General features: G+C 43.3%; 1 protein-coding gene across 13 annotated transcripts in view; it reads right to left on the bottom strand.

Moving 5' to 3' along the window:
• Positions 1–2,255: 2,255 nt before the first annotated feature.
• ZBTB20 (zinc finger and BTB domain containing 20) overlaps positions 2,256–20,084 on the bottom strand; it is a 492,314-nt gene continuing 474,485 nt past the window's right edge. For all 13 annotated transcript variants that reach the window (XM_074852862.1, XM_074852854.1, XM_074852881.1 and 10 more), the window contains 2 exons: positions 8,422–10,038; positions 2,256–3,748 (listed from right to left, as the gene is read on the bottom strand). In XM_074852862.1, coding sequence (XP_074708963.1) covers positions 3,330–3,748; positions 8,422–10,018 — 2,016 coding nt within the window. In that variant the 5' untranslated portion in view covers positions 10,019–10,038 and the 3' untranslated portion in view covers positions 2,256–3,329. The remainder of the gene's footprint in view (positions 3,749–8,421; positions 10,039–20,084) is intronic.

The following is a 20,084-nucleotide window of genomic DNA, read 5'->3' on the forward strand; positions in this document are numbered from 1 at the left end:
TTTTGGTGGATGTAAACCCTGATTCTTATTTCCTGGGTACTGGCATATCTCTCCTGGTATGAGAACCATATTCCAGAATACGCTACATCTTGACCAGATTTAACAATGGCAAATTAAACAGCTTTTCCCCAGACCTCAGATGACAAATGAGCAGCTACAGATTTTTAATCTGGGTAAAATTCTTCATTAATTCCTCATATGGGAGAACACAGAACTCTTCAATACTAAAGATCTCGGAAAGAAATCCTTTCCTCAGAGAAAGACCTTCAATCCTTTTGTATAGGTTCACCTTCCCCACTTTCTTCCGCACCCTTGTCTCTAGAACCTTTATCTTCTGTACGGATTTAGTGTGTTTACATGGCAGATATTAGTTCTCTCTCTCTGCACCTTAGGCTTTGTCTTTTCCCCTCTCGGTTTACATGCCATCATTGCTTTTACCAGTGTGGTTTTGAGAACAAAATTTGTTAACTAACTTGTGCTCCTTCTCCAGCTCCCTTGAACTACCCAAACAAATTGGTAACAAAAAAAGATGTTACCATATAAGAGACTCATTGGCATTCGCCTCAAAGTCTCTTTGTGCTGCCTACTGCAGCTGAGAATCAGGGCTTCACTGTTTAGGATCTGCTGAACAATACCTTGCACGGTACAGAAAGATTCTGAGACTGAACCACCTGTCAGGTTTTTTTCCCCAAAATAAATCAGTAATGGAACAGGCGTAGAACATAGCAATGAGGTTACCTGTGCTGAATCACAGACATCCGATACAGAAGCTGCAGGTGTAAAGAACATGCAAAATGGTACGTGGAGATCTATCAAGTCAATAGTTAGAAAGTTGTCCAGCATAAAAGAATGTCTCATGTGAAATGCTCAGTGTTCACAAGTAAAGTTTTGTAAACTTAAGAAAGCTTAATTTAAATATAGACACAAGTAGAAGCTAAACTAGCAATTTTTCTTTTTTTTTCTTTTTGCATATTTTTGTTAGGTGCTTCTTCTCTGCCTAAAATATAAAGTCCAGAGTGCAGCTGGTGCAAATCCTAGCTATGGATTTCAAGCAAGACAAAGATAGTGTCAGACACTGATCCAACTGAACTAAGGACCCATGTACTTTGGGAGTTGGCTTTGGGGGAAAAATTCTCACACAGATACACAGAAGACTAGGGAGAACACCAGCTCAAACACAATAAAACAAAATACAAAACACCAACATATATATGCAGATCAGGAATCAATCTTTCACACTGATCCTACATTCCTTGCATTGCTTTGCATATGCAGAGAATGCGGGATGTGGCCCTTCTGTTAGATGTTTTTGCAAATGAAGAAGGGAAGATTATTTGCAATGGTAACATTTTAAGTTATTTTGGCATCAGCACAAATTACCAGGGGCAGGATCAGATTCCCACACAAATATGGAAGCTCTCTAGCGAGCAAGGCAGGGATGAGAGAACAATACAGCAGATTAATTCTTGTCCAGTGACCAAAAAGAAGGGAAATCCTAGTTATTACACACTTCCAAAACTTTCATTACTTTTTCAAATAAGAAGAAGGAAAAGACTACAGATTCTATCATCCCCCAAAACAAGGGGACATTGCTAGAAAAATCTCTTTCTCAAAAGGAACTGCCCTTCAGCAGAAATAAATTCTGAGATGGAACCAAAAAAAGAAACAACAGAACCTTGGTAAGAGCCAAAAAGAGAACCACGTAATTCAAAAACAAAGTAGCAGTTCAATGATACTGCAGGATGCACAAACTCTAGTAGATAATCTCACAGATGACTTCACAGAGCCCCTCATCGACCCAGGTAATTCTTGATTCCATTAGAAAAGAGAGAGAGAGAGAGAGAGAATAATACTAGAAAAGAAAATTAAGAAACATCCTTCCTCTTTTTTAAAATAAAAATCAAGATCATCTCCCCTCCCCCCCTCTATCTGGAAGCAGGTTAGCTAACCTTAACAGTCTCAATTTAAAATAAAATATATATTTTTATATATATTCATATATATAATAAAAGAGAAGATATTAGTGGCAGTGTACGCAAAACAAAAAAGAAAACAAAGAAAAATTACTTTTAACAATCTCACTTTTTTCGTTTTTTTACACAAATACTGTTGTAAATATATTAAAAAAATCAGCATTCTATCTGGTAAACGTCACTTTTGCCCCTCTATAAAATTTTGAATTAAAAAAGTCCCAAGAACTCTTTTTTTTTAATTATTATTCCCCTCCCCACCCACCCTCTATTCCTCTTTCTTCCACAAGAATAAATCCTGATGCAACTTTTTTTTTTTTTGCAAAGATTGTGGGAACTAACCCTTCTCTTGTACCTAGATCCATAGGTTGCAACCTCTTGATATCTTTGATTTTCCTCTGTGTTTCTCTTTGCCTTCTGTGAAAGTCCCTCTTGATTGTGCTGAGGCCCTGGGCTCAGCGAAGACACTGAATAAATTACAAAAAAGCCACCGTTGCTCGTTGTCTGAATCTTCTTGGTTTCTGCTGTAAGGTGGTATGGGAAAAGCAGCGGGGAGGGTGCGCCAGAGAGCGTGGGATGGAGCAGAATCCAGGTGAGGAACCTCTGATTCTTTTTCCTCACCCTGCAGGGACTCCACACTATCCAAGCCACACTGCCTTGCGCTCCCCTCAGCCCTTTCGTGTGTTTGTGGATGCGTGTGTGTGTGAGAAAGCAGACACGTGGTGGAAACCAGCAGGGCCTTGTTTCCTCTGGTTGCTGCTCAACCAGAAGCAAAATATTCCACAGTTCTAACTGGATACTGTGAAGTCCAAAAGCGGTCAGCATTGTGAAGTATGTCCATTGAAACACTGCGAGCGGTGTACTTATAACGACAGTAGGCCTTGTAGATTTGTAATATATTTTGTTTTGTTTCTTTTTTTTTGTAGTGCTCTTCACAAGTGAGAAAAAAGAAATTGTTTTTTGTTTGTTTGTTTTTTTTTTTTTATTTTTTCTGTCTGTTTTTTGATTTTTTTGTGGGTTTTTTTGTTTGTTTTTTTGTAGTAAAGAAGGGTTGTATTTAGAGGCCAGTAGCTAGAGATCCAACCAGTGGAGCTCATGAAGCACTACCTGGCCTTAAGGCCACCATCCGAGGGAGGCTGGGAAAATTATTATTCACCCAGCCTCCGGAAATGTAATGTACCAGCAGGCAAAAAACAGTTCTTCATGTAGTACAAAAACAACAAAACGAAACGAACCCAAAAAAAGGAGGAAAACAAAGGTAAAAATGAAACAAAAATCATTTCTTAAATTCTAGTGCCATAGCTTTTTTTGTTGTTTCTATTTTTTTGTTCATAACAAAGAGAGAGAGAGAGATTCTACTTATCCATCTGACACATGCATCCTCATGTGGTCGTTGAAATGCTCGATTTGGTCAAACTTAGCTGGACAGACAGAGCAGACGTACGTGGTCCCCTCCGTGCAGGCCACCACCCCGGCAGGGACAGCCCTCGCGCCGGCGCCGGTGGCTCCAGGCGTGCCGTTGGTGGCACTGTGCAGAGCCACATGCCTCTCCAGCAGGGTCTTGTGGGAGAACTTCTTCTTGCAGATGTAGCACTCGTAGGACTTCTCCCCGCGGTGGAGGCGCATGTGCACATTAAGGGAGCTCTTCTGGGTGAAGCGCTTGTTGCAGATACTGCACTGGTACGCCCTCACGCCAGTGTGCGTCACCATGTGTTTGATTAGGTAATCCTTTAAAGAGAAGGAGCGCCAACAGATGCTGCATTGGTGGGGTTTCTCACCTGCCCGTTACCAACGAGAGAGAGAGAGAAAAGAAAGAAAAACAGACAAAAAAAATTAAACCAGCTCAGTACGACTCTTTGCAATGAACTAATGGTAAGTCTCAAGGAGGGTCTTTGCTCTGACTAAGAAAGAGTAATTCTGTTAGCAAGCGTGTTTTGATACACAACATTTTTTGCAACCAGAGGTTTCAAAATGCCTTACAGAGGGGGCTGTTAAGTATTCTCAATCCACATACAGTAAAAAGGAGCTCAGGTGATTTCTTCAAGTTCACCTAGTAGGCACTGACAAAGACAGGACTAGAGTTAAAAGCTTCAATGGCACAGACTCTCCTGCCTATGCTCCTGCCTTGCTCCTTGCCCTCATTTCTAGACAGGTCTTAGTCAAGTTACTTTACCCTTCAGTGCCCCGTCTCCCTGCCTGTATGCAATAGAAGCATGGACAAAGCTAGTGATTACTAGATAGCTGACCTGTAACACACTCATCTTTGTCAAATTGCTTTAAATTTCTCAGAACAGAAATGCTAGCGATTGCCAAAGGAATCCAACACTATTAAGAGGTTTACATTTGTTGCCCTTTTTCTGGTCAAATCTCACAGCTGAAGCATGGGTAAGAGTAACTGAAAAGGGAACCTCAGTACACAGAATTGTTTAGGCCAGCCAGTATCATGCAAAGGGCAACCTAACAGATAACCCAGGTGGCCAAGACGGCCAGAGGTATCCTGGCTTGTATCAGCAGTAGCGTGGCCAGCAGGGACAGGGAAGGGATCTTACCCCTGGACTCGGCACTGGTGAGGCCGCACCTCGATGAGTGGGTTCAGTTTTGGGCCCCTCACTCCAAAAAGGCCATTGAATGACTCGAGCGTGTCCAGAGAAGGGCAACGGAGCTGGTGCAGGGTCTGGAGCACAGGTCTGATGGGGAGCGGCTGAGGGAACTGGGGGGGTTTAGTCTGGAGAAGAGGAGGCTGAGGGGAGACCTCATTGCCCTCTACAACTCCCTGAAAGGAGGGTGCAGAGAGGGGGGATGAGTCTCTTGAGCCAAGGAACCAGCGCCAGGACAAGAGGGAACGGCCTCAAGCTGTGCCAGGGCAGGGTCAGACTGGCTCTTAGGAAGGATTTCTTTGCAGAAGGGGTTGTTGGCGTTGGAATGGGCTGCCCAGGGCAGGGGGGGAGTCCCCATCCCTGGAGGGGTTGAAGAGTCGGGTTGACCCAGCGCTGAGGGATCTGGTGGAGTTGGGAACGGTCAGCGTGAGGTTCATGGTTGGACTGGAGGATCTTCAAGGGCTTTTCCAACCAGGATGATTCTGTGATTCTGTGATAAGCTTCCAGTGTAACAGACATGAAATTTAAATTATTTGACTGCCAATTAAATAAAACACCTTATCAGGTAAACCAGAAATATAAAATATTTATGTTATCTACCGCATTGCCTTGTGCACCCAGGGCTGTTGTAAAACTGATTCTGGCAATTCGTATAAGTGAACTCTGATCATATCCAGACAAACCAGCAACTACAAGGATGAACAGAAAAAAATGTTTAGCTAAGCACATACGATTAGTTTGTCCAGACTACTCTTAATTACTCCTCGTGCTCAGAGTTCTTCTGGGAGACAATGCCACAGCCTCATGGTATCAGGCAACATTTTCATGATATGCTGCTGTACTGATAATGTAGATAATACCCAACACCCTGAATGCCCCATCAAAAGCTGCTTTTTAATTGGTTTTCTGAATCACTTCTGGTATATTCCAGGTGCGGTAATTCATCATCCCCAAAGCTGTCAGGGAGAGAGATGGTACCACAGCTCTGTAACAATCAAAATGATCCTCTGTTTCAGTGACTGAAAAATTATTTTCCTTTGGTCATTCTGCAATTTCCCCTCTAGCAGAGATTCTTTTTTTTTTTTTTTTCACAGACATCCTGCTTCCTCCTTTTTACAGTCTGTCTGGCACTGTTTTAAATCCTGAAGAGTCAATCTTAATTCATGATTGGAGATGTCTATCAATTTCCTTGGTTGACTTTACGTGTAGTAGGTCAGGTCTTCCAATATTATTCTTTATCTGACTCCAAATACCCAATGCAGTGCACAGCTTGGGGTAGGAGAAATAAAGCACTTAATCTCAGTGAAGTTATTTGTGAAAAAGCCTTTCTAGTTTTTAGAACAAGGATGCTGGCAGATATATTTGTGTTCTGAAGGGGATACTTTTCTGAATAACACAACACTATCCACATAGTATTTTAGCTACTCATCCACAACAGAAAGATGGAGAACATAAACAGACACAAAGGGTAATCTTGGGATTCAGGATTCCTGATGCTTGCAATCATACATTTTGTACCAGTCATGAGAAGTTGACCTTTTTGTATATGTACATGTACATGTCTGCCTTAGATAACTAGAGGAATTTTTCATTTAAGTGATAATTATAGGTAAATAGAAGTTTAAATTTTACATACACACATGGAAGTGAAATCTATTGGATACAACGGGGAGGCATGACTTACATTCCTTCCATAGCTCGGGCAATTTCTTCAGGTTCTACTCCATGTATGACAAACACAGCATTTATTTTAAGATCTGACGTTAACAAAACCACTGCCTGGTGAGAGAAATATTTACTCTTTCTCTAAACTAGAATTTCTCTCCAACATCAGAATGACTTGAGGGCAAAAGCAAGCAAAATATAGTCCTGAACCCAGGATAGCTTCTTCTCCATGTGAGGTACATGTATCTCCTTGCTTTGAAGTATCATAGCTTGACAAAGCTAGGAAAGGCAGTTTTGGCTCCATAGTAAATATGGTTATCTATAATGTCTCAAAAGACCGTATACTAAAGCAGTTGCATTTTTAAACAAAACGGGTGTTGATGTTGTGTTCTATGTATTTTGACACTGTCCTGCATGACATCCTTTTCCCTAAATTGGAGAGACATGGATTTGATTGATGGACCACTCGGTGCATAAGGAATTGGCTGGATGGTCACACTCAAAGGGTTGCAGTCAACAGCTCCATGTCCCAGTGGAGAGCAGTGAGGAGTGCTGTTCCTCAGGGCTGGGTGTTGGGACCGGCGCTGTTTAACATCGCTGTTGGTGACATGGACAGTGGGATCGAGGCACCCTCAGCAGTTTGCCGACGACACCGAGCTGTGTGGTGCCATCCAGAGGGACCTGGACAGGCTGGAGAGGTGGGACCATGCAAACCTCATGGAGTTCAACGAGGCCAAGGGCAAGGTCCTGCCCATGGGTTGGGACAATTCCAAGCACAAATACAGGCTGGGTGGATTGAGAGCAGCCCTGCGGAGAAGGACTTGGGGGTATTGTTAGATGGAAAACTGACCGTGAGCCAGCAACGTACGCTCACAGCCCAGAAAGCCAACCAACCGTGTCCTGGGCTGCATCAAGAGAAGTATGGCCATCAGGTCGACGGAGGGGATTCTCTCCCTTTACTCCACTCTCGTGACACCCCCCCCTGCAGTGCCGTGTCCAGCTCTGGGGCCCCCAACATAAGAAGGACAAGGACCTGCTCGAGCAGGTCCAGAGGAGGCCACGAAGATGATCAGGGGGCTGGAGCAGCTCCCCTGTGAGGACAGACTGAGAGAGTTGGGGGGGTTCAGCTGGAGAAGAGAAGGCTCCGGTGAGACCTTATAGTAGCCTCCCAGTACCTAAAGGGGGCTACAGGAAAGGTGGGGAGGGACTCCTTATCAGGGGGCGTAGGGATAGGACGAGGGGTAATGGTTTTAAACTGGCAGAGGGTAGATTTAGATCAGATCTAAGGAAGAAATTTCTTTCCTGCGAGGGTGGTGAGGCCCTGGCACAGGTTGCCCAGAGAAGCTGTGGCTGCCCCCTCCCTGGAAGGGTTCAAGGCCAGGCTGGATGGGGTTTTGGGCAACCTGGGCTAGTGGAAGGTGTCCCTGCCCACGGCAGGGGGTTGGGACTGGATGGTCTTTAAGGTCCCTTCTGACTCAAACCATTCTATGATTCTATGATATTTTAAATTTTTCTCATTGCGCCCTATGTTTCTGTACTCACAGCTAGTGAAACATCTGACTTACCAAGAGACAGGGGATTACAGCAATCAGCTTCAGTGAAGTAGAGAAAAACTTTCTAAAGAAACTCCAAATTTACCTTTTTATAGGAATATGTGAGATTCAGAAAATATGTGGTGGTGTGTGTAACACCCAGGCCTGGATCTACTGCTGCAACTCCACCAGGAATGAACTTGTCCTAAGCTCAGGCCAAACATCATCACTTGAGCTTAAACCCCTGCAGCTGTAAAACTTACAGGGGGATGCCCTTTCTTAGTAGATACAGTTTCTCTTTAATCACTTACGACAATTTCCTCATGCCACTTCAACTTAATGTTGCCTGGTCAGCTTGCAGGGGAGAACAAATGGTTACCATTTCCTTGGATGGGTACAGGGCACATTTTACTCCAAGTAAAATGAGCTTGTTTCTGCACCATGCACAGTTAGGCCCCTGTAAGGGACCTATATGTTTCTGCAGGGGCCCAACTTCAATGCAGTAAGCTCGGAAAGTGTTCAGTCATACCAGCTCCCTGGATAAGCTCTCCCTCCTGTTTCTGCTGGGGGCTGGCAGGTTGGGAAACTGAATCTAAGTCCATGTTTGTCAAGGACTTTTTCTGGCTTCATGTATGAGCCAAAGGGACATACTCTTACCTGTGTGTACAAACATGTGCTTGACGTAGTTCTGTTTGGCGGTGAAAGTCTTGTTACAGAGAGTGCACTCGTAAGGCTTTTTTTCGCCTTGCCCACCTGCTGTGCTGTGGCCCGCAGATGGGGCCAAGGGCTGTGGGGCTGGCAGCTGGGCAGTAAAGGTTGACAGGCCAGGCTGGGACACTGTCACAAACTGTGTCTGTTGGCCAGCTAAAGGCTGGGGCAGGCTGAAGAGAAAAGGCTTAGGGCCACTGCCAGCAGACTGTGTGGTGAAAAGGGCAGGCAGGTAGGTGTTGCCAGCTGTGCCAATGACCTGAGTGTTGCTGGTCAGAGTCAGTGGCATCCTCAAGTTGCTGGTGAGGGTTTCTGTCTGGCGTAAGTAGATCTGTGTGGTTGGCAATGGCTGGGCAACAGTTGTGTTGACAGAAGGCTGCAAAGCCCCCTTTTCGGTGCTGTTATTGACTGTGAGCACTTTGCTGTCCATTTCAACGTCATTGCTTCTCTCTGGCGAGGAAGAGTTGGCATCTACATGCTGCTGCTGCTGCTGCTGCTGCTGCGGTTGAGTGCCATCAGCAGGGACGTCATTTTGATCTGCTTGAGAAGGTTCTTGCTGCCCATCCCGGCCCAGCCCAGCCATAAACTGCTGCTCCATGGAATCGGGCTCAGTGCCGATGGAGGAACTGACTCCCGAGTCAAAACTCTCCCCTTTGGGCTCACTCTCAGTGCCTTCTGCTTGGTCAGTGTCCTCAGTGCATTCCTCAGACTCATTGCGCTCAAGGATCTGCACTCTCTGTTGGCCATAGTAGTCATAGTCATCCTCCATCTCCTGCTTAATATGGATGTTGCCCATCAGGGTTTGAATTCGGACAGGGCGCGGTTGCTTGCGGCAGTGTGTGGTCTCTGGAGTGGTGGAGAGGTACCGCTCCATCTGTTGCGACCGTTCGTGGATCCGGGTAATCCAGCTGGGGTCTTCCATGTGATGGTCCCTGGGGAGCCCCAGGGCTGTTTCGTGGTGGCTGACCACAGCTCCGCTGTAAAAGGAGCGCTCCCCACTGCCATTTTGCATGGAACAGGCATAGAGGGCCGAATAGATCCTGTCCACACTGTGCTGTGAATGGCTCTGCAGGTAGCCAGACTCTGTGTCGGTGCTCTGACCCGAGGTGCCTGATTCGGGTGTTCCCCTGGGTGTCTCCTGGCCAGAATCCTGAATCACCGGGTAGACCTCTCCCACATTTTGTGAGACAATCCTTGTGCACTCATCAATCACAGTCTTGATCTGCAGGATGCTGGCAGCTGTGAGGATTTGGAGGGCCTCCGACTGTGAGACCCGCAGCACCCCGCTGTACATGAAGTCAATGAGCTTTTGCACAGACTGGACTGACACCACCGAGGGGATCTCGATGTCGCTGTAGCCCAGCAGCAGCTTGTCCTGGAAGAAGGGGCTGCCAGCCGCCAGCACACAACGGTGGGCGCGTAGCATGCTCCCGTGGATGCGGACCGTCACGTCACAGAAGTGGCCACGGTTGCGCTGCTCGTTGAGGGTCTCGAGCACAGAATTGCTGAAGTTGTGAAGGTTGATGCTATGAATGCGCTCTGTCATCCCCTTGCAACTGATGTTACCTGTAGCAAAGCAGGTGAAAAAAAAAAAAAAGAACAGATTGAGTCCTGTCTTCTGCAGAGCCACAGTCAGGGCACTGGTGAAGGTGACTGCTCACTGGGTCAACAAAACAGATTATACTGTAAAAATCACATACAAAGGCACCGATAAGAAGACATCATCTCTTTAAGGCTAGAAATAAACTTGGCTACTCATTTGCAGAAGCTCAAGTCCTGAATTTTTGGGCAAAAGCAGACAAAGACAGGTGTAGCTGCGCCTAAATTCCAACCACATTCCTGGGCCCTGGACTTCCTATCAGTTTATCTGGCTTTAAAAAGCCTAGAGCCAGCCAATTGTAAACACTGAGCACATGGATTGAAGCTGGATTTTTGGGCTGTTCAGCTGTGGAGCCATGCCAGAAAAGATCAGATTCTTACTTTAACTACCCTTTACACCAAGTTGTTAACGCAAAGAGTCCATATGAAAATGTGATTTCTATCTAGATTGGTATTTTAAGGATTTTGGATCCTGTGTTTTACAGTACAGTTACTTGTATCAAAAAAACTGGCAGTCACTTTGTAAAATCCAAATCTGGTTCAAGATTTAGGCTGTAAATGTTCTGAAATCCCACGCACAGTTTTGTCTGGGGTTGTGGTTTAGAACATTTGCTACCCAATAGTGACAAACAGTCCTCTGTAAGAATCCAAAGCAAAAAGTTAACATGAGCTGTCCCCTTCATTTTTAGCATATCCCAAGTTCTGACTGGCACCAGAATGCCATCATATAAAAACAAATGTTCTCCTGCTGTTATTTACTTGACAGAAACTGGAAAATTACAGACATTTACTCTAAGGAAGACTTTGTCTTAGTTTGGCTGAATAATCTAAATAGAAAACAGTTTAGAAAAGCACCTAACCAATTTGAGTACAGACCCAACATATGCTTCAAAATTAACTTTTACAAGTGACCAAAAAGTAAGTTCTTAACCTCTCAATCCACTTTTCCCTATCTCCATCTTGCTTGCTTCGGTTTTAATGCTTTGTCACTTCCTTTCCTGTTTTTTACTCATTTTTCATCTATTTAGATTTTGATGGGCAGAAACTATGGTTTCACCTTTTAACTATGAAGAACCAACGGCCCTTTGAGTGGTAAACAAAGAAAACATTATTATTTCTTTCTCTTAGCATTTGCAGCACATGCATCACCTTGGTTCCCAGAAAAGTACATGAAGTAATGCAAAATCACCACTAGTATTACAGACACTTTGTCTTGAATATTCCTACCAAAGCTACAACACCTCTTGCCACAATTACTTGTTGATGTGTGAGACTCCAAAAGTGAAAATTGGTAGAGAAGTGTGAGTAAATTAAACTAGCTTTTTGTCACTGTCTGTTTTAAAGAAATATACAGAGCAAATAAATGGCATTGAAAACAGTTTCATACACGTGCCTTTTAGCCCAACAATGTCACTCTGCTCCAGCCTATGGGGTGCTTTACATCTCATACACAGGCAGTAGAACACTACTCACTGCAATTTGCAGGAAAATGTGTCGTCCTCCCTGCTCTGCCTTTTCCTTCACATTTATCCACTCCTGGCATCCCAAGCGCCCTCTATTCTGGTGGTTCAGAGAGAAACTACTGTTGGACACAGGTGGTTATTTTAATTCTCTGAAGTAGCTGAATGATAAAAGGGAAGCACAAAGGTCAGGAACTGGAAATCCTGATGGGGCCAAGCTGTTTGGCCAAGAAGTCTGATGTTAACAGATGTAAACCAGTCAGTATCAGAAGGGTACTAATTTCCATGTGAGACTGGGATGCTCACATACCAGAAACAAGGAGGAAACCACTAACGGTATCACGGAGGTTGTGAATTACATCTGTCTTGTTCATAGGTTCTGCTGGGAAACCTGAGTTTCCTCCTCCGATGAGACTGATCATAGGACTGGAAAAACATCTTAGAGACTCGGAGACTTTCCTTCAAGGGCACTGCAACTATTATTACACAAAATAATGTAAAGAAGAGATGTATTCCCTCCTTCCAGATAGAGTAATTCTCCAGAGGCCTCCAGGGCAGTTCCGCTTCCCTTCCCAACATGTCAGATCACATGAGGATTCAAAATGTATTTACATAAAAAGTCAGAATCCTTGATCTGAAAGGAAGACAACTCGGTAAAAGCTTTGTACTCGTGGGGAAATAGAAGGGTGGAAAACTAATGATAAATAGATGACACCTCTTGTCCAGACTGCTGTAGGCCATGGCAAGTGATTGCATATTTATCTGCATCTCCCTTTGATTGGTTGCCTATCAGTATGCTAGAAATCTTCCCATCAATAAGTATTGTTCATCACTTGGTTTGACCCTAGGGCTCCCTCTTCATGCAAACATGTCTCTAAGATGTGCTTCTGGAAAAGGGAATGCTTTGTCAAATGAGGTATTTGATAATAATAAGAAATATGCAGCAGTCTAACTCAATAAACCAAAAATCCTGCCTTGCACATGCACAAGGTGGAATATTCCACACGTACCAGAGATGCTATGGACAGGTCTCTTGACTTGAGCAGGTGCATAGAAATCTACTTTGTTCCTACGCACCTTGGCAGATAAAATGAATTTTGTGAGTGGAACTCTGAAAAATGCATCCTCAGGACAACTCCTTTCAGAAAGCTGAGACTGGATGACTTCTTGGGAAAGTGAATTCAGCCACTTATCCATAAATCATGTACAGAAAGGAGGAAGGGCAAGGTTCATCTGTAAGTTTCAGCAGCCTTTCTCAGGTCCCGGCTGTGGGAAAAAAGGGTTCAGTAGCCACAATGTATTTGGTCATTAGGTAACTTGATGAAAACAGCCAGCTGGGGTTAATCAAAGCTAAAGGAAAGAGGTTTGTATGCATTTATGAGAGTGATGTGAACAGCTCTTCTATAGGAACTGATCTAGGATGCACCTTGAGGTGTAGGAACTGGTCTGAAAGTCAGTTGAGTCACTTCATAAAAGGCATGGACTACTGCTATTGGTATAACAGAGTTTTCCCTTAAAAAAATCCTCTCCTCATTTCTTTACTTCTTCAAATGAAATTGGAACATCTATCACTTTTCAACTGAGAAACGACTGAAATTCACTTCTTAAGGATAAAACCATAGGGGTGGGTAGAAGAAACACGTAACAAATGATAAAAAAAGTTAATACAGATTTCTTTGAGGCCACCTTCCTTGACATTCAACACCGAAAACCATACCTATCCAAAGTAAATGCAACCAAATACTTTGCAATAGTGTCAGAGCTGCTACTACATAAACCACAGCAGTATAAAAGGGCAGCTTTAACAAGTTCCAGAGATTGATCTGTAGCAAAACCCTCTGTCCCATGCAGCTCTTCTCCCTCCCTGCAGGAAACTGTATCCAGATCCAAGTTTTGTGGTTGTCCCCCACCGTATGCTGTTCTAAGCTGAAAGTCCAAAGGCAATGCTCCCCATAAAAGGTGGACTTGCCAAAGCAGGTTTGATTCTAAAGTAAATGCCATATTCTGACAAAGGCTACTAGAGCCTTGGACAAGCCAGAAAGTGTGTCAGCTCTTCACAAGACCCAGCTACACACACGCACACTCACCTACTCGTCACTGCACAGAATGCCTGGCTCGGGAAAAAGACTTCTGTCTCAGGCTCTTCTCAGGCCTGCCACTCTTTTAAACCCGAGACAGTGGGAACCTTTCTGTGAAATTCAAGTGGTCTTTGTTAAGTTCCCCCCCCTCCCTTTTTTGTCCAGTAAACATGATGTAGAGATCCCAATGGACTTATTCTGAGAAACTCCTGTAAAATGGTTTTGTCCCCTTTCTGTGAAGCAAGTTCTGATTGGAGGGGTATTCACAAACCATATAGGAAAGAATGGGTGTGAAAATGCAAAGGCCATTCTTACCCAGATGGGCAATGAATAGGCATTTGCCAGTTAAAAAAAAAAAAAAAAAAAAAGAAAAAAAGAAGAAAAAAGCAGAAAAAAAAAAGAAAAGAAAAAAGCCCAGACAACTGCACAGATTATGCACATTTGCAATCCTCCTGGGATGCAATTTGAAGCTGGCATGGCATAAAGGTGAAACATATTACTGTGCAACTTGGAAAAAAGCTCCGATTGCCCATATGCAAATGTACCGATTAAACTGTCAGGCTATTCACAGAAACATGCATGGAATTCATCCTCAACTAGTAAGAAGGAGCACAACGTGGATGGGAAAGGAAAAAACTTTTGTTGTGTACTACATGACTGAGTGCTTAGATTAGTGTTTCCCTGAATCTCATCCACCCCTCCCGCTGACTTTTATGCTATGGGCATTCAAAAGAAAGTAGATTTTACCATGACAATAACAATGACAACCTCTCCAAGTACAGTACCAAAGGGGAAAGCAATGGCAGAAGGAAACAGCAGGCAGTGGACTCCTGGAAGATGCTATAGAAAATGTGGAAGTGCAGCAGTGAGGTACATCAAGCGTGGCTTGAAGGCAGTTTTCTATTTGCCAAAGCCACCATACACACACCTACATAAAGCTAGAAAAGTATGGCTCGTAAAAGTGATTTTTTTGTTTGCCAAAAACACAAAAAAAATGATCCAAGCACACGCATGATGTAGTAGAGCTACAAAGATGTATGGAATACCAAAGGTTGCAGGCCACACGCAAAGGGCTACGTTGTACATTTAAAAATGTATTTAGTAAGGTTTTTTTGTATAGCCACTAGATGTCCCTTTCTGCAAAGCCAATGCTTACAGCTTTAATGCTCGTAACTGAAAGATATCACAGAATTTGATTTTCTCTAGTGTCCTTTAAAATCACAGTATCTCAAAGCTCATTGCACAGTAATGACTTACCATTTCTAGAAACACGGTGATGATGAAACCACCACAGCTCCTGTAACTCAGCAGTAGCTCAGTGCATAGCCTTCACCTGAAGCAAAACTGCCTCAGACGCTGGAATCCAAGCTCTTTTTGGAAACTTACTGTGTGGTCTTTCATGGGAGTGAACCCCAAAGGCTCTGTCTTGCTTTCATACTTACGGGGCAAAGAGAATAATCATTTTATATCCTTTAGAATTGGTAGGCTTGATGAGACAGATACAGATTGAGTTTTTGCCTCTATTTTCTGCAGTAGATTTAGAAAATTGTTTGGCAACCCACCCCACTGATACTTAGACAAGATTAACTAGAACTAGCTTGATATTATTGCCTAGTTTATCTTCCTTACAAGCTTCTCAGGCCTTGCATTGAGAAGAATACACACTTTGAGAGACGGTAGAAAAAGTTGGAGGTGGTGTATCTCATATAGCATATGGTTTCGTTATATTCTTATCATCAAAATGACAAGTGCCTCCCTCGGTCGGAGAACACCCTGGGCTAAGACAAAGATGTGGAAGTTAGGATTGGTAGGCTTTCTTCCTGCTTCTGGAGCTGTTTCTCTGTGCATCTGTAATCCAGCCACTAGTTCCTGGGAGCACCACAAACCTAAGCAACCTGCTGCTGCTGGAGACAAGCGTTCTCATCTACTCCTTACTCTCTCCCTCTACCATGCGTAGTCTGGGAAATCTCTAATCCTTGGCCACAGCCTCCTGGCTGTATCAAAGGGATGCAATAGGTTCTTCAGGCATCTAGTCTACTCCTTTCCCTTGTGGTGGGAACAATTTACCTACACTATTTCTTTAGAAATGTGTCTAATATGTTTGCAAAAAACAACGTGAGGGATTTCCCCTCCCTCCCCAGACAGACTGTCTGCTATACGGCAAGAAAGTTTTCCTAGTATTCAACGTTGAAACCAATTACTCTTCGTTTCCTCCTGCAGACACAGAGAACTATTGACCACTTTCCTCTTTATAGCATTCTCTCATATATTGGAAAGTGCCTCATTTTTCTTCTTTAGACCTATCTTTTCTAGAAAATACAAACTCAGGTCTCCCAATCACCCTCACGGGTTATGTACTCTCCTCTTCTCACCTTCTTCTGTCTTCTATCTAGTTTGTCCTTCTTTCACTTAAAATGCAGTGTCCTAAAGGGGATAAAGTACTCTAGCTGAGTAAGGTGAATGAAACAGTTGTCTGAGACACTTCATATATGATACTCTTTAAAGACCTTACAGAATAAATGAAACCAAGCAAAGCAAGGCCTGTTATCAAAACAAAACTCTACAGATTTTTCCTTAAGAAAGGCATGTCTCAGTAAAGAAACCTTAATTTGGAATGAAAGTCTCAACTCTTGCATAAACATGACAGTTCAGTGGAAACACAGCATTTCTATCACAACATATGAAAGCTACTATAGCCACACAATTTCCACAGGAAGTTTTCTCATTTCCATACATTAGTGTCTCCTGTTCCAAACTTAGCACCATAACCATGGGTGCTTTCTTCAGCTCCGATGACCTGATTTATCCCTAGTGATCAAGTTTTATTTTCTGTTGTTCTCAAGTTAGTTACTCTAAATAAAACTGGATTAACAGAGCAAAAATTCATACCCAGTGTTTCCATACACAAAATTAGTCCTGCATCAGGTTCCAACTCTCTGGGACCAAATTTAGTAGAGCAACATTTTTTCCACTCAAGCAAGTGACTTGAATTCAAATCCCGAAAACCTGGTAGTGCCTGAGTGCTCGGTATATCTCAGTGATGCTAGAGAGGCTGATTTAGCCAGTCCTGCTCAGACTGATTCTCCTGAATATTTGGTCTCATTCTGAGCAGGGGCCTGCAAGAGGAAAAGCTTGTATGGAGTTTCAGGAACACAGAAGAACATTTGTATCCTCAGCAGGAGATCTGACCAGGAGCAGCCCTTGCTTTCTGTTGCTTTAAAGGTTTGCTGGAGTTTTCACCCAATCATCTGCTTGAACATCTTGAAAATCAGTATCTCCTTCTATAATATCTATCCAAAACAAACACCAGATGACACTACACGAATTGCCCTAACCCTACCAGATTGTTGTTAGAATCAAAATATGTAGCAGTCTACATTTAACAGGAAGTACTGTATTTTTACCAGCACAACATCTATTAATGTGTCAGTAATATACTCTATGGAAGAAAGAATCACTGCGTTCTGAAAGCTGTCAAACTTCTCTAAATTTCATAGTCTAATAACTACGTCTATTTGAAAGACAGAAATGCACGCACACACAAACACAACCTTATTCTTCAAGGAGCAAACACATAAATTAGGTGGCTAATAAGAAAGAGTGCTTAAACTTTGTTCAGGAGGCAGGCTTTTTCTGCAGCCTGGAGAATGTTCAGCAAATTTCCTATGGATGATGTATTCAGCTAATTGCCCTGTCCTTTTTAGCATTTACCTAATGATGAGATAACCTTTTTACAGAAAACTGAAGACTAAACCATAGGTGTTCTGTACATAAAATCGCTTCTTTATCCAGTGGGCATAAATTGCCAATGTCAAGCATAAAAGCCTCTATTTCAGCCTACACACTTGGGCAGCAGGCAGTGAATCACCTTCTTATGCTTTGCCTGAAAGACTGCGGGAGGAATCTGCCAGTACTAACCCTGTTTGCTCCACAATCCGCAGGTGGCAATGTCTGTGCCTCAGTTTGCTTAACATGTAGAACAAGGACAGCATCACACATCCGATTCTGCAGAAGGACTGCCTGCCTTAAGTAATCTTAACAAATTGTTTTGCATTCCTCGGATAAAGAACACTACAGAGAGACCAAGAATTAACTCCATAGGTCTCCTCAAATTTTGTTCTCCAGGCTAACAAATATGAAACTTTCCTCTCACACTACTACTCTAGTGTCTTGATTCCTTCATACCTCTTTACGGTGAGCATCCTACTTACAGCTGCAAAACACCAGGTAAAAACCAGCTTCAATTCACAGCAGTCTGGTGATCAAGGGCTTCAAACTGTTACAGCACATTCAGCTATTTTTAAGTTAAAGAAATACTCCATTTTTAGCTAGGGTATTTACTTTTCCCACTTTCACTCCAGTTTGCATTCTTGCTATTTTAGGAACTCCAAAGATACTTTTGAGTAAAGAAGGTATCCTCAAAAGCCATTTTTATTCCCAGGCACATATCTGGGGTCCAGTCCAATATACCTCCACTGTAAACACCGCCACAAATACACGCACTCTGCTTCTTTCAGTTCCTCGCTCAGCCCTTGTCTGCAGACCCTCTGCTGCTACAGCCACGCCATCATATCCCCTAGCATAGACACGGACTACATCGATGGGGGATGCTTCTCCTGTAGGTATCTACAACACCTCCAAGCGACATATACTACGTTAACGGAAGAACCACGGAAGCTGTTGTCACGGCTGCATTAACAGGGATTTCAACAGGCTGGGCATATCTTTACAAGGGTGTTAATTCCTGTACCCCAGCCAGCTGTAGCCTATTTACGTCACCAAAAGATAGGATCACCAAATAGTATTTTAATGCTCTTTTTTAAAACGTGAAAGGAGAAAACTGTTTGTACAACTGTCCTCTTGTAATTGGAAGCAGAGAAAACAACGTGGCCACATGATGGCACCATTTGCTAGGAAGAGAGACGAGGCTGTGCTCATCCCTTCTTCAGTAGGCAACATTTTCATGTTCTACTTGTTTCAACCGTGCTCGCTTGTTCCCAGAGAGCACATGCACGACCCTGCCAAGCCCCAGCCCGGCCCAACTGTTTTAATTGGCTATAAGTTTGGTTCTTTAAAAATCTAGGTGCATTTATCGCTGGTTTTCCTTCGCAGTGCCAGGTTACTCACGGGGCATGCTGCACTAACAGACCCGCATCAGGAGAGCCACCCAACAGGGAAGAGATGAGACAGGCCAGCAACACCAGTGAAGTTATAGTGTGAACCCTCCCCACTCAAACAAAGAATAGGGGGAAGCTTCTTGGAAAAAAATAAAGGAATAAACTTTTTTGAAAATGTAGGCAAAGTGATGTATTTTGCTATTCTATAGTCCTGATTAAAAATTTACTGGTCATTAAGAATACCTTCACCTGCTGCAAGGGCTTTTGCTTCAATCCTAATAGTGTATTTCAGACTGAATACTGGTAAGGAAAGTGAACAGGAATTGATTTTGCTCATCTTGCTGTGGTGGACTATATAAACTTATATCCTCTCTCAGAAGCACTGTTTAGGGAGGAGAAGGGTCTGGGGTTGGAGGTGGGAGCTGAGTCTGAAGGAGGACTGAATTAGAAGGATAATAGGTGCAAATATATTAAAACATGTCTCCAAAAGAGACAATTGCTATTCCATGAACTCTTTCACGTTTGCCCTGTATTGTTAGGTTTTTTCCCCCAGGCAGAAAGACAACGAGGAAAAGCTTATCAGTTTGAGTGTGGTTAAATACAGTAAGCCTGAAAGCCTGTGGGCTTTGGTTAAAAGGAAAATACAGATTAAAACCTCTTAAGATAATTACCTGTTTAGAAGGTTTCTATTCAGGCTAGAGTCCTCTACAGGGAGTGTTTGTAGCAGTCTGTTAGGAAAAGGGTGCAGGCAGAAATGGTTGACTTTTGTGGGAGAGCCGTTGCCTGCGGAGGAGCACTGCTTATACCCTCCACGTTTCAAGAGAAAGGCCTTTCAATGTAGGAGATTTTGTTCTCGTCACAGAACTACTGGTTGATCGGAGAAACAAGGAACGGACAAACAACTGCAAATGCCAGTTCTCAGGGCTGGGAAAAGGATTATTTTATCTCTTCCAGTGGCTGTATCTCAGCCCTGAGCAGAGGAAAGCTATCACATGAAAATGCTAGATTTTATTTGGTTATTTTTTCCATTTATCTTTTTTATCTACTAGTGAAAGAGTAATTGTTAACTAGTATAACTGGGTGCTCTGGTGAATATTTCAACTTAGAAATATCGTGAGACAGATATTCATACTGTTTTGGACTGTGGCTTCTTTATTTTGAGTTTATGGGATGAATGTTCAGGCCTGCTTACAATTCAGATTTAAATATCAGTGTGAAACAGCACATGCTCATGTCAACAACGCTGAAGGCCACAGGGAAAATTTCTGTTCTCAGCGAGACCTCTGTAATCCCTGGGAGCAGACTTATTTCCAAAATCACCTACTTAGTTTTGATAGGAAGATAAATGTATGGCAGAA

This window comes from Strix uralensis, chromosome 2, assembly GCF_047716275.1.
Source record: "Strix uralensis isolate ZFMK-TIS-50842 chromosome 2, bStrUra1, whole genome shotgun sequence".
Classification (NCBI taxonomy): Eukaryota; Metazoa; Chordata; class Aves; order Strigiformes; family Strigidae; genus Strix; species Strix uralensis.